Source organism: Protopterus annectens, chromosome 8.part0, assembly GCF_019279795.1.
Source record: "Protopterus annectens isolate FY-2018-M chromosome 8.part0, PAN1.0, whole genome shotgun sequence".
NCBI classification, from domain to species: Eukaryota; Metazoa; Chordata; order Ceratodontiformes; family Protopteridae; genus Protopterus; species Protopterus annectens.
The window spans coordinates 1196256606-1196272199 of record NC_056741.1 but is presented as its reverse complement, the minus strand read 5'-3'; the positions used below and the strand labels follow the sequence as shown (position 1 = coordinate 1196272199).

The 15594-nt window shown below is 44.3% G+C and overlaps 1 protein-coding gene across 1 annotated transcript in view; it reads right to left on the bottom strand.

Moving 5' to 3' along the window:
* The window catches only part of TOMM40 (translocase of outer mitochondrial membrane 40), a 278102-nt gene that overhangs the window by 38753 nt on the left and 223755 nt on the right, over window positions 1-15594 (bottom strand). The window contains exon 9 of the mRNA XM_044080684.1: window positions 13041-13143. Coding sequence (XP_043936619.1) covers window positions 13041-13143 — 103 coding nt within the window. The remainder of the gene's footprint in view (window positions 1-13040; window positions 13144-15594) is intronic.

The following is a 15594-nucleotide window of genomic DNA, read 5'->3' as shown; positions in this document are numbered from 1 at the left end:
GAGGGTCTTATGTTCTTTGCCCCTCCAAGAAATTGCTTAAACAAAGGATGAGAGAATAATGGAGGGTCACAGTCATAGTGAGCAGAAATGGCTGCAGCATGAACCTTTATAGAGGAGAAAGACAAACCCTTGTCCAATAAATCAGTAAGATATTGAAGAGAAACACTTAAATCAGGCTTGGAAACATCAAAGTCCTTCGCTTTGCTCCAAATAAAAAACCTCCTCCATTTATCAGCGTAAACTTTCCTTGTACTAGGCCTTCTGGCCTCCAAAATAACATTCAAAACTTGTTGTGGAAGCTGAGACCCTCCAGGGTCTAAAACAGAATATGCCAGGCTGTTAGATGCAGAGACTGAATTCTGACATTGAGGAAGTGATTGCCCTCCTGAGACAAAAGGTGCGGAATCAAAGGCAAAGGCCATGGAGGCTCCGCACTAAACTCCTCAGTAGTGGGTACCAGTGCTGTCGAGGCCAATCCGAGCTATCAGAATCATGGATGGCTTGTCTTGTCTGGCCTTCAAGAGTACCTTGGGGAGGAGTGGCAGAGGTGGAAAGGCATAGACATGAAGATTGCTCCAACTGAATGATAGAGCATCCACCTTCCAAGCTGTGGGATGAAACATTTTGTGCAAAACTTTGGCAACTGGTAATTTAGTGGAGAAGCGAACAGATCTATGTCTGGAGTCCCCCATAACACTGTCAACTTTTGAAATACATGAGGATCCAATTTCCACTCGTGGGGATCCACTATCTGTCTGCTCAACACATCTGCTAAGGAGTTCTGTGCTCCTGGTAGAAACCTTGCCTGAAGATTGAGGTGCAAACTGAGAGCAGTCTCCCACAAAATCATCGCTTGCCTGCAAAGAGGGTACGAATGGGTTCCCCCTTGCTTGTTGATGTACCACATGACAGTTGTGTTGTCTGTTTGAATCAACACCTGCCCTGGGTGAAGTAAATCCTTGAAAGCCATCAATGCAAATTGGACTGCTAACATCTCCTTCAAGTTGATATGCAAATGTTGAAGTCTGGCAGGCCACGTGTCTTGCACCCATTTTCCATTGAGGTGTGCTCCCCAAGCCTTGTCCGAGGCATCTGTCGTTAGAATCTGACTCGCCTCTGGTCGGGTCACAGAGAGTCCCTTGTTTAGGTGACATTCCTGAGCCCACCACAAGAATTCCTTTTGAATGCAAGGTATTAGTTGAATGACAGTGTCCAGATCTTGGCAGTGTTGTGTCCATACATTTTTGAGATACCATTGAAGCTTCCTCATATGCAGTTTGGCATTGGGAAGCACCAGGATACAAGATGCCATGAACCCCAAGGCTTGAAGGACTGTCCTTGCAGTCAGCCTGGACCGTAGAGACATTTGATGGAAGTAAAGAGTAAGGCTTCTTTGTTTGTCTGGGGTCAAAAAAGCCATCTGGGAAGCTGTATTCAGTCTCACACCCAGAAAGCACATGTCCTGAGAGGGTACTAGACTGGACTTTGTTTCGTTCACAGAATACCCTAGGCATCTTAACACTGCCATCACGTACTGTAGATGATGAAGAAGTTCGTCCTTGTCTTGTGCAAGAATCAGGCAATCGTCCAAATAAGGATAAATTTGTATTCCTCTTAACCTGAGGAAGGCTATCACTGGAGCCAGGACCTTTGTGAACACCCTGGGCGCAGTAGATAAGCCAAAGGGCAATGCAGAGAACTGATAATGTAAATTTCCAGCCCGAAAACGCAGGTACCTCCTGCAACTGGGCCTGATAGGAACATGAAGATAAGCCTCTTTGAGATCCAGAGTTACCATCCAGTGATCTTTTCCCAACAGAGGTAAAAGCTGTTGTAACGTCAACATTTTGAACTTGGGAATGTCCAGATAAGTGTTGAGGATAGATAAATCCAAAATCGGTCTCCACGTGTTCCCTTTCTTTGGTACTAGAAACAGGCGAGAATAAAATCCTAGGCCCACTTCTGACAGAGGGACCGGCTGTATAGCTCCCATTTGAAGAAGTAAAGAGATTTGCTTGTGAGCCTCTATCCTTTGCTGAGGAGGAACGTCTGGCATACCTTTGAAAGGAGGCAATGTATGGAAATAGAACTTGTAGCCTCGGTTTATAATGTCCAATACCCATTTGTCCTGGGTGACTAAAAGCCAGTTTTGCTTGAAGAGTGCTAACTTTCCTCCCAAAGGAGCTGCCAGGCAAGAAGAATCTGGCAGCTGAAAATGCAGGTCATTGGGCCTGTTTACGAAAGGACTGGCCCCTGCCCTCACCTGCAGATTGAGCAGGCGAACTCCATGTTCTAGGCCCGAAGGTACTCTGAGCTCTGCCCCTACCACGTCTAGTTCTACCCCTAGACTGAGAATCTGAAGAAGGGTACGTCCACCCCTTAGTAGGCCAATTTCTACTAAACTTTGGAGGTTGTGCCTGCAAAAAATCTTTAACAGTCTGCATAGACTTAGCCTTGTCTTCCATTTTCTTCAAAACCGACTCCACAGGGGGACCAAACAAAACTTCAGACTGTAAAGGAGCATCCAGAATTCTAGCTTTAACATGCTCGGACAAATTCTGATCCTTAAGCCAGGCGTGCCTGCGAAGAACTGAACCAGTGGCAGCCACCCTAGAAGAAGCCTGTAAAGCATCAAAACCACACTGCAAAGAATGCTTACCCACCTGTTCAGAGACATGTACCAAATCCTGCAATTCTTTACACTCTATGCCCTCTGCCAAAGCATCCACTTTAGATTTTAGCTGAGAAAGGAGGAAATTCTGATACTTCAACATATGAAACTGGCAATTTAAAGCCCTCATTGCTAAAGTAGAAGAGGTATACACCTTCTTACCCCATCTATCCAAAGCTCTAGCCTCCTTATCTAGAGGAACCGGATTCTTTACAACAGAGGCTCTGACACCCTTAGGCCCCTGGCTAATAGTTTCTGGGTCTGCCCTAGGACTCTTATACAGGTATTTATGAGCCTCAGGCACCCTGTAATACCTGTCCGGTTTAACTGGCGCAGGAGGCAGAGAATCTGGATTAAGGGAAGCCTCCGAGAAAACATCTTGAACAACATCCAAAACAGGAGGTATAGCCAAGGGTCTATGCTGTGGTAAAAACAAGAATTCCCTAAGCCTCTTCCGTGAATCAGGGAAATCCTGACCTTCCCACTTAAAATGCTCCCTCATGGAATGTAGAGAGTTTCTGAAAATGAAAAATCCTCTGGAGGAGAAGCAGAAGGAGTGGAATCCTCTGCATCAGAATCAGAATAAGGAGGAAAATCTTGAATGTCTTCAGCAGAAGACTCTGAATCATCTGAGGCCTGATCCAAACTTTCCAACTCTGGCTCCACCCTAGGCCTCTTATCAGGAGGGGGCATAGAACCTCTAATTAAAGTAATCAAATCTTCTGCCATTTTAAGCATGTGCTTTTTAGGCACAGACCCTGAAGTACCAGGACTGACACCAGAGGAAGGCAAAACAGTCCTGCCCTTAGAAGGAGCCTTAGAAATAGTAGGAGAAGGCCTAACCACCTTAGGTATAGAAGGGAGAACAGTAACATGAGAGGCCCCTTCAGCCTGACCTGACTCCTGTGAGGCCACATCTTGCAAAATCAAAGTTTCCCCCTGGGACTCAACAGAAACTTCAGCCAGATCCACAGGTCCCACTGTAGCTTCTAAAGGACCAGCGTCCGAAACGGACGACTCATCCTATCTGGGTTTCAAAGATTTGTCTTTGCGCTTCTTCGTGGAAGCGGGCGTCGGAGGATCCGACGGCATATTATAATTACACCGCTTACCAAAGATTAACCTAGCGCAATCTAACCTTCGTTTTATGGTGCGCTTATTAAACCTAGCACAAAACCGACACCCGACTACGTCGTGCTCAGGTCCCAAACAAGGAATACAAAGAGAGTGATAATCCCTATGCGGTATCTGTTTCCCACAAGAAATACAATTATTCACTTTTTCTGACATCCGGAATTAACTGAGGCAAGAAAAAACAAAAATATTCCCCAACGGGGTACTTAGCCCAACTTGGTTTCGGTCTGAAACTCAGAATACGAAAATTTCAGAACGCCGAACGGCACTTGCAACGCTGCTTCTGCATCGGACCATGCGGCAAAAAAGACTGAGGATATGACGTCGGTCATTCGCTTTTATACCCTGACGCTCTGATGTCAGATCTGAGCGCCCATGACCGACGTCAGCCTAATACTTTGGTATTCGGGCCGACCGAGGACAGCGGACTACCCATATGTAAGGACTGCAGCAATGTGAGATGAAGAACATCCCACGGCCTGCAGGATTTTCCTTGCAGATAAGTGGGTTTTTTGTTGCCAATTTCTTGAAGTAAGAAGTTAGTTGCTTTTGTTTGTCTGGCATGAGATAAGCCATCTGGGCAGTTGTATTTAAGCTTGCACCCAGGAATATTATCTCTTGAGAGGGCACTAAGTTTTGATTTATTTTCGTTTACTGTGTACCCTAGGCCAGTTAGTAATCTTTTTACAAACGCCAGATGCTTTAAAAGAATGTCTTTGGTCTCTGCTTGAATTAGGCAATCATCCAAGTAGGGATATATTTGAATTCCTCTTTGTCTGCAAAACGCAATTACTGGTGCCAGGCATTTTGTGAAGACCCTGGGCGCAGTAGATAAGCCAAAGGGCAGTGCAGAGAATTGGTAATGCATTGAGCCAGCTATGAATCTGAGGCATCTTCTGCAAGATTGCCTGATTAGGATATGCACGTATGCCTCTTAGGTCCAAAGTTACGAGCCAATGGGCAGTAGCTGCTGTAGAGTCAACATCTTGAATTTTGGAACTTCCAGAAACGTATTTGGTATAGATAGGTCCAGTATTGGTCTCCAGGTTTTGTCCTTTCTGGGTACTAGGAAGAGTCTGGAGTAAAATCCTTGCCCTTGCTCTTGTTGTGGTACTTGCTGAATGGCCCTCATGTCCATGAGGGCTGTAATAAGTTTTTGTGTCTCTGCCCATTGATTTGTGTGGCAGTTCGGCATACCTTTTGACCTTGGTAGAGTGTGAAAATGGAACCTGTAGCCTTGGGACACTATGTTCAGGACCCATTTGTCTTGGGTAACCATTTGCCAATTTGATTAAAAAAGTGCTAGTTTTCCCCCTAGGGGGGCTATCAAAAGAAAAGTGCTTGGATCTGGCAGAGGAAAGTCATTGGGACGGTTTCCTGTAAGGTTGTGATTTGTCTTCTCTGCTTTTGGAGGTAGGATAACCCCATTGTTTAGGCCTGTATGAGCCTTGGGGCTGAGATCTGCCTCTAGGATGCCTGTATGTCCTTCATGGATGCATCTGCAGTCATAACAACTGGGTTGTCCTGTCGTCAGGCAGCCCTTCAGTCGGCCGGATTCCAAAGTCCGGGTCCGGCTTCGGCTGATGTCGCACTCCACCCGACGTCATCTCTGTTGGTCTTCGGGTATAAAAGCATCAGCCGACGCCATTTTCCTCAGTCTTTCTTGCCGCGTGGCGCCCGAAGCAGAAGCTGTTCGCAAGTGCCGGTCGGTCGGATCCAGAGCTTACTTCTACCGAATACTACTTCCAAGACTTCTAAAGCTAAGTACCCCGTTGGGGACTCTTTCTTGCCTCAGCCGATGTCAGAAAAAGTTAACAATTGTTTAACCTGTGGGAAACAAATACCTCATAAAGATTTCCACTCTTACTGTCTGCCTTGTTTAGGCCCAGCCCACGACGTAGCAGCCTGTTCGGCCTGTGCTTCTTTCAACCGACGAACGCTCAGGCGTCGGTCGGAGTTTGCAGAACAGTTTTTCGGTTCTGATTTTGCGTACATTATGCCGTCGGATCCTCCGACTACCCAATCTACCAAAAAACGCAAAGATAAAGACCGACACTCGCGGTCCGCGGTTTCGGCCGAAACCATGGTTAAGCAAACCGCGAGTGTCTCGGTTTCGGCCGAAACTGAGAAAACTGATCTAAGTACAGCTGAACCTATTCCTACAACTGAGGCCCCTGCTACAACTCTTGAATCGACCTCAGAAATTTTACCCACTACGGTGGTTGACTTATCAGACACCATCCCCTTGGATGTCTCTACCCCAGCACGTGGTGCTGCTAGGCCTCCAGCAGCCATGTCCATTAAGGCCTTCGCCAGGGCTAAAGCAGCCAAGACTACTGAGACAGTGCCTGTTAAACTCCCCACATCCAGGCCCTCTTCTAGTTCTCAAATGCTTACTTTGGCAGAAGATTTAATTTCTTTAATTAGAGGATCTCAATCTCACCCAGCCAGGGCCTCTCAGCCCCCAGAGAAGAGACCTAGGGCAGAGCCCCCTGAGCCAGTGTCCTCTGATGATTCTGCTGATGAATCAGACATAACTGACCAGCCAGAGGCTCCCTTCTCCAATTTTGAAGATTCTGATGCTGAAGAATCCATTCCAGCTGCTTCCCCACCAGAAGAATTCTCCTTTGGGGAAACCCTGCATGCCATGCGAGAACAGTTCCAATGGCAGCAACAGGATTTTTCAGACTCCAGAAAAAGACTTAGGACCTTTCTGCACCTCCCACAGCACAGGCCCTTAGCTATACCTCCTGTTCTCTCTGTGGTGGATGATGCTTTCAATGATGTTTGCTCCGCCCAGATTCTTTACCCCAGCCCCTGCCAAACCAGACAGATTTTACAGGGTGCCAGATACTCATCACCACCTTTACAAGGCCCCACTTGCAGACCCAGAAACTATATCCCAGGGTCCCAAGGCAGTAGCCGCAATCATAGCTAAAAACCCTACTCCTTCTGAAAGGGAAGCAAGATCATTAGACAGATGGGGTAAAAAGGTCTACACTTCAGCTACTCTCTCAGCTAGAGCTTTAAACTGTCAGTTTCACATGATACAATACCAAGAGTTTATGCTTGATCAGTTAACTAAAATACTAACCACTGATGAATCTCTTGATAAGAAATATGTATTAGAGATGGTAAATAACATACAACAGGTTAGCAACCATTCCTTAAAATGTGGCTATGATGCACTGGAGGCTTCATTTAGATCAGCCATGACAGGCACAGTGATAAGAAGGCATGCATGGCTAAAGGAACAAGCTTTACCAGATCATGTTAAAGCTAAGCTGCTAGATGCTCCTATGGACAAGACAAGTTTGTTTGGTACACCTGCCCAGCAGGTTATGAAGAAAATGGAAGAAAAGGCAAAATCTGTTCAAACTGTTAAAGATTTCTTGCAGGTTCAACCCCCAAGGTTTAGCAGGAACTGGCCTGCCAAAAATTGGTCCTTTCCTGACTCCACAAAATTTCAAAGGGGCAGGAATAGACGTTCCAGAGGCAGAAACCAATCCAGAGGAGGTGCCTACAGAGGACGACAGTGGCAAGGTAACAACAGAGGCACAGACACAGCCACTGCCACTACATCAGCACAACCACAGTGACTTAACCCTAAATCCGCCTACCAGGGAACAAATAGCAGCTCCTCTAGGCGGAAAGTTAACCTTATTTTCAAAGAACTGGCACTACATAACAAAGGACAAGTGGATTTTACAAACCATAGATCAAGGTTACGGTTTCACTTCCACACTTTACCAGTCAAAAGAGGAATGCCAAATCTACCTCCAAATCAAAAAACAGAGGCTCTACGCCAGATAATGGAGTTAGCAAACATGAGAGCTGTGGAAAGAGTGCCAACAGCAGAGCGAGGAAAGGGTTCTATTCCAGACTATTCCTAGTTCCAAGAAAGGATAAAAGTTGGAGACCAATTCTCGACCTGTCCACCTTAAATACATACATCATTGTCCCAAAATTCAAAATGCTGACCCTACAGCAACTTCTTCCCATGCTGGGCAAGGAGTCTTGGCTGGTAACTCTAGATCTCAAGGAGGCATACCTGCACGCCCCATTCGACCAATCTGCAGAAGATACCTCAGATTTCTTGCAGGATCAGAGCACTATCAATTCTCAGCATTGCCCTTTGGCTTATCTACTGCGCCCAGAGTATTCACAAAATGCCTGGCATCAGTAATCGCCCATTGCAGACTACAGGGAATTCAAATTTACTCATACCTGGACGACTGCCTGCTACAAGGGGACAACAAAAGCAAGCTGACAACTGATTTACAAAGGGTCATTTACTTGCTACAAGCACTGGGATACACAGTCAATTTACAAAAGTCAAAGCTGATACCATCCCAAACAAGGACATTCTTGGGCGCGGAATTGGACACAGTAAAACAAATGGCATTCCTGACTACAGAAAAACAAAAAGAACTTCCTCTTTACTTCTTGGCACTAACAAAACTGAACAAGTTAACAGCAAGAAAAGTACTGCAGGCCTTGGGCTTCATGGCATCATGCATAATCTTGGTTCCATTTGCCAGACTACATATGAGAAAACTACAGTGGTACCTAAAGAATTTATGGTCCCAACACAGACACAGAGTTCCTATGGTGGGCTCAGGCATGCCAGTCAAACCCAGGCCTACCCTTTCGCAGATGTCAAGCAAGCCAGACCATCACAACAGACGCTTCAGACCTAGGATGGGGGGCCCACATGCTGGACAAATGCGTGCAAGGATTGTGGACACAGGATCAACTTCACCTGCACATCAACCTAAAAGAAATGCTGGCAGTAAAACTGGCAATCCAAAAGTTCAAACCATTTCTCAAAGAGGGCCAGTTGATGATAAGGACAGACAACACCACAGTCATGTGGTACATCAACAAACAGGGAGGCACTCATTCATACCCCTATGCAGAATGACCTTGGAGCTGTGGACCCTGGCACTCAGCTACAACATCCAGTTACAGGCAATATTTGTACCGGGAAAGACAATACTCTAGCAGACATATTAAGCAGAACCACTGGATGCCCACGAATGGCAGCTGCACCCGGACATCTTCAAGACCATCTCAAAGAAACTGGCAATGCCACTGATAGACCTATTCGCATCACCACTCAATCACCAGCTCAAAAATTCTGCACAAGGACATTCCACCCACTAGCATGGAAAGTGGATTCGCTCTCCTTCAACTGGAAAGGCCTAACAGCATATGCATTCCCACCTCTTCCTTTGATACACAAGGTACTACTGAAAATCAAGGAAGAACGTCCAAGGATAATTCTGATAGCTCCAAACTGGCCAAGACAACACTGGTACCCACTACTGAGGAGCATGTCTCGAACAATATGTGGCCAATACCCTGATGCCTTTGATGTTAACTCAGAACAACTACAGCATCATACATCCAAACCTAAAACGTTGCAACTGACTGCATGGAACATCACATAGCAGCAGCTAATCCAGAACTTTCCCAAAGAGTAAAAGACATTATTCTTGAAGCACGCAGACCTTCCACAAGAAGGAACTATGCTGGAAAATGGAAAAGGTTTGTCATTTGGAGTAATGGAAAGAGGAAAAGATGTGTCAAACATAGATATGCCTAACATTCTGGAGTATCTGGCCGAACTTCTTCATTCAGGCCTGTCCTACTCCTCCATCAAGATACATGCATCAGCTATTTCAGCAGAATACAGCTTTGATCCACCTGTTTTTCACACCCTTTGCTCAGGCAGTTCCTCAGAGGAATCAAGAATGTAAAACCTCCAAGGAAACCACCATTACCAGCTTGGGATTTAAACTTTGTGCTAGAAAAATTGACACTATCGCCCTTTGAACCAGCAGCAACAGCAGACCTACAACACCTGTCATGGAAAACTGCTTTCCTACTGGCAATTACTTCAGCAAGGAGGGTTTCAGAACTACAGGCCTTAATGGCAGTGCAACCCTTCCTAATCTTCCACCAAGATAGAGTGTCCATGAGGACTAATCCTACATTTATGCCCAAGGTGGTATCCAGAGTGTCTTTAAACCAGGCAATCCACCTACCTACCTTCTTTCCCAACCCACAAAACAGAGGGAAAGAATACTGCATACCTTGGATGTACATAGACAGCTACGCTACTACTTGGACAGAACAAAAATAGCAGAAAGACTGACCAACTTTTGTAGCCTATGCAACAGGAAGGGAAGGAAAAGCTATTTCCAAACAGACAATCTCCAAATGGATAGGAAATTGCATACGATTCTGTTACTCCTTCCATGGAAAACCAATTCCACAGAACATAAGACCTCATTCTACAAGGGCAACAGCCACTACCACAGCCTTCTTACGAGGAGTGGCAACCAAAGACATTATTGAGGCGGCTACTTGGACCTCCGTGCATACATTTGCCAAGCATTATAATTTGCCTCTATATTCCAGATCCCGAGCAGGGTTTGCCACTGCTGTACTGCAAGGGATCCTAAACACACCATAATCTACTTCTATCCTCCTCCCTAGTTGGCTATGGTATTCTACCCAGTTGTTATGACTGCAGATGCATCCATGAAGGACATAGTACAGTTTTGTACCTACCATAAATGTAGATGTCCGAACTGGATAGCATCTGCAGTCAGGATTACCTCCCTCCTTCCCTCTGTGGTACTCCTAGGGTGTTTACCCTCCTAATAGCTAGCTGTTGGGGAGTCTTTTATGGTGTATTTGTTTGTATATATGTACATACATGCTTATTGTTGTGTTTACCTCTATCTATTTGGAAACATTGGCATCTATCCAAATTTTAGCCTGCAAGAGGGCTTCTGGCATCTGGGGCAAGAAACACTGAGGAAAATGGCGTCGGCTGATGCTTTTATACCCGAAGACCAACAGAGATGACGTCGGGTGGAGTGCGACATCAGCCGAAGCCGGACCCGGACTTTGGAATCCGGCCGACTGAAGGGCTGCCTGACGACAGGACAACCCAGTTGTTATGACTGCAGATGCTATCCAGTTCGGACATCTACATTTATGGTAGGTACAAAACTGTACTATCTGCCTCTTTGTCGTCTGTCTGACACTGGAAAGGACCAATTTTTAGAAGGCCAGTTTCTGATAAACCTAGGTGGCTGTACCTGTAAGAAATCCTTGACTGCATGGATTTTGCTTTATCCTCCATTTTTTTCAACACCTCTTCTGCTTTAGTACCAAACAAAGCATCATGCTGCAATGGTGCATCTAATAATTTTGCTTTAACATGATCAGGCAGATTCTGTTCCTTTAACCAAGCATGCCCTCTAATAACAGAACCTGTAACAGCGGCCCTGCAAGAGGCCTCCAATGAATCGGAACCACATTGCAAAGTATGCTTTCGCACTTGTTCAGCTGCATGCAATAAATCCTGCAATTCCTTGCTCTCTGAACATTCAGTATTTGTCAACAATTTCTGTTTAAGCAGTGACATCAAATATTGCTGATATTTAAGCATATGAAACTGACAATTTAAAGCCCTTACAGCCAAGGTAGCAGAAGTGTAGACTTTTCTCCCATCTGTCTATAGCCCTAGAATCCCTATCAGAGGGGACATGGTTTTTTGCAGTGGAAGCTTTATCCCCTTCGGGACCTTGAGATATAGTTTCTGGGTCAACAGCGGGCTTCTTACATAGGAATTTATGAGAATCTGGAACCCTGTAGTATCTGTCTGGCTTAGCAGGTGTAGGGGGTAAAGAGTCAGGGGACAGGCCGGACTCTGAAAATACATCATCTACAATGTCTAAAACAGGTGGAATAGCAAGGGGTCTATGCTGAGGACGTAGCAGAAAGTCTCTGAGCCTTTTCTTAGATTCAGAATAATCTTGCTTATCCTAGTGGAAATGCTCCCTCATGGTATGCAGGGTTTCCCCAAAAGAATAATCCTCAGGAGGAGAGGCTGAAGGAATGGATTCTTCAGCATCAGAATCCTCATAGGGAAGCATGGAGTAATCCTGTTCAGAAAAGGAATCAGAGGAAATAGAAACCTGATCAGAAGAATCATACTCTGTCTCTTGCCTAGGCCTCTTAACAGGAGGGGAATGGGAGCCCCTGATCAAAGTAATTAGGTCTTCTGCCATTTTGAGCATCTGTCTTTTAGGCATGGAAGTCTGTGTAGGAGAATGCTGTACTTGTTTCTTTGTCTTCAGAGCTGCTTTAGTCTTTGAAGCTGAAGATGGCTTAATATATAGTTGTCTAGGTCTGAAGACACCCTCAGAAGCTGATGCCTGCTCAGCGGTTCCGGACCCATCTGAGGGAATGATTTCCGAGTGTCCAATACCTTGAGTATCCAGAGGCCCAGTCGGCTCCACGGGGGAGTCTGAAGCTGCCTGTGGCTTTGAGGTAGCGGGCACCAGGGGCTGCGAAAGCACCTCACTGCGAACCGGTGACTGGCCTAGCAGAGGCCTCGTCGTCGGTTTTGGACCTCTGATGTCTATCCTTTTCCTTGTCCTTGCGTTTTTTGTAAACTCCGGTTGTCGGCTGGTCCGACGGCATTATAATTAAATCTTCGGCCAAAGTAATGAAATGCAAAATCAAACAGACGCTTAATAGTACGTTGGTTAAATCTAGCACAAAACCGACAACTAGCAACGTGGTGATCAGGGCCTAGGTAAGGAATACAGTAAGATTGAAAATCCTTATGAGGTATTTGCTTCCCACAAGAAATACAACTGTTAACTTTTTCTGACATCGGTCTGGAGCAAGAAAAAAGTTTCCCCAATGGGGTACTTAGCTTTAATGAAGACTTCGGTTCTGAAATTCAAATTTGAAAATTTCAGATGTCGGCCGACCAGCACTTGCGAAATGCTTTTGCTTCAAGCACCGCATGGCAAGAAAGACTGGAGGAAATGGCATTGGCTGAATCTTTTATACCCCTGGCGCACTGATGTCAGGGAAGAGGTGACAGCAACAGACGCCAGACCTAGACTTTGGAATTCTGGCCGACTGAGGGTAGCCTGCCAGCAGGATAACCTAAGAGTAATGACTGCAACAGTGAAACACTATGAACATCTACTTTCTTGGAAGCCTGATGCCATACAATTTTCGACTTAAAAACAGAGCTCAGCACCTACATTCTTGCAGTCATGCTCTTATTCTAGTCTACTGTGTTATACAGTATTACAAACTCGACTGCAGTTTAATTTTATGGATGAATCACTCTCAATAACAGCTTGAGAATGTAAGTATGTAAGACTACAACCCAAGCAATCGACTGATAGCTTACCCTTAAACAGAAGGTTTGCTTTTGGCAGGTCAAGCTGGTAACCAAATGAGAAAGTTGTGTCCTGCATCCGTGTGTTTGCTTCAAACTCCACCCCTAACTGCATCTAGTAAGGAAAAATGAAAACAAGTTAGAAAAATCTTAATCAAGATAAAACTGAGCAAACCAGGCATTCTCACTACAGAAATCCAGATGCAAAGTCACTGACCAACATCCACAAACTTATCCATTAACAGAGGAAAAAAATCAAAAACAGGTTGTCAGTTGTTCGCAACTCCACTTCCAGAGGCATAACCTCTTAAAATAACATATATAGGACAAAACATACATATACATTTTATATCATAAAACAACTAAGAATAATCTTCGTAGTGGTGTATGAGTTTGCTAAATAAAAACCATCTCCTTAGAGGTCTTGATTTCAGCCTCGGTCTAAGTGGTGCACTTTCATTTAGCCCACTGCCTACATTTGCCCTCATCCTGACAATCCAAGTAGACTCAAGTTCCTCTGTTTAGCCAAGGCATTTACACAATTAGACTTACTTATGTGATAAATATGTTCCCTTATTTTATCTTTAAAATGCCTGTCAGTCTTACCTATATAAAATTTACTGCATTTCTGACAATACGCAAGATATACCATATGACTGACAGGCCTTTTAAAGATAGAATAAGGGAACATATTTATCACATAAGTAAGTCTAATTGTGTAAATACCTTGACTAAACATATTCATGATACAGACTCTGCACACAGTTAAGTTTTTAGTTACTGGGAGAATTTTTGATAGTATTAGAATAGAAGATGTGAGGCATAAAACAGAGGAACTTGAGTCTACTTGGATTGTCAGGATGAGGGCAAATGTAGGCAGTGGGCTAAATGAAAGTTAGACCGAGGCTGAAATCAAGACCTCTAAGGAGATGTTTTTTATTTAGTAAACTCATGCACCACTATGAAGATTATTCTAAGTTGTTTTATGATATAAAATGTATATGTATGTTTTTAAAATTGTTTTACATAAGCATATAGTTGTTACCCTTTTAATTTGTAATTGCTTTTGTCATGTGACTATGCTATTTTTGTATAGAACGTGTGTTTAGGTAGTGCTTTTTCATTACACCTGATGAAGCTTATCATGAAAGCGCTAGTGTTTCTTTGTGCACTAAGTAAAGACTGATACTGGAGATTTTGACTGTCGTGGTTGTACTTTTTTCTTAATGCTCGCTCTCATAAACACAACATTCAAGAAAGCTTCTAAAAGATGCTTTCCCATTCAGTCAATATACCGCAAACAAATCCATAATCCAGACCAACTAGACTCCAAAAATAAATGGCTAAGCTGTATGGAAAAACAAAGACAGAAATAAAATTGGACTCTAAAGTGCAGGCTATTGCTTAAGAACATAAAAATATTTATTGAATGCAAATGTTTTATACCTTCATAGTTACATGGGTAAGTACTGCCCTTGTGAGCAATTATATTCGTTGCCATTTTCCTTTTTTGTGCTCAAAAAAAGAAGTTATGTACTCACCATAACATTCCATCTGATACTTCATTTTCTGCAACCTGTGGGTATTTGGATCCATATCGGATCCGAGCCAGCAACATTTTTCAAGCATCTGCTCCACGCTCCAGGCTCCTCTCCTACCCATAATCCTTCACATCTCCTACCTTCCCTCAGATCGAGTTTGCCACTATTCAAACTATTAGCAACTCAGTAACACTAACCTAGAAGAGGTTCGGGGGAAGGAGGGCAGGACGGTTGCTGAAAATGAAGTATAACTACTCAAATGGAATGTTCTGGTGAGTACATAACTTTTTTATCTGAAGTAGTTAACTTCATTTATCTGCAACCTGTGGGACAGAGTCCCCATCTACCAAAACTCCTGGGAGGCACTCATGGAAGGATATTCCTGAGCACTGCAGAGCCAAATAATGCTTGCCCTCTAGAGATCAAATCCAACTTATAATGAGAAATAAATGTATGTGACCTTGCCCAGGTCGCTGCTACACAGATATCATCCCTAGAAACCCTAGACCAAAAGGCAGCAGAAGTTGCCATAGATCTGGTAGAATGAGCTTTAATAGGACCAGGTGGGGACAGACCTTTATCCTTATACACTTGCAGTATACATTGTGTAATCCATCTAGCTAAGGAGACCGTGGAAATGGCCTTGCCCAAAAAGGGTCTAGAAAAGGACACTAATAACTGGTCAGACTTATGGAATTGTTTAGTCCTGTGTAAACAGAAACAAAGCTGTCTATGAACATCTAGCAAATGCATCTTATATTCACCCTTGTTCTGGAAATTTGGAAAGAACACAGGCAGATTACTCATCTGGTTAATATTTGATTCATCTGGTTAATATTTGATTCAGAAACTACTTTCGGTAAGAAAGAAGAGTTTGTGCGGAGCAAAACCCTGTCTTTATGAAAGATCAAGTACGGGGTGCACGGCAGACAAAGCTTGGATCTCAGAAAACCTTCTGGCCAAAGTAATGGCCACTGGAAAAGCTGTCTTCCAGGACAGGAAATTCAAATCTACTGACTCTGCTG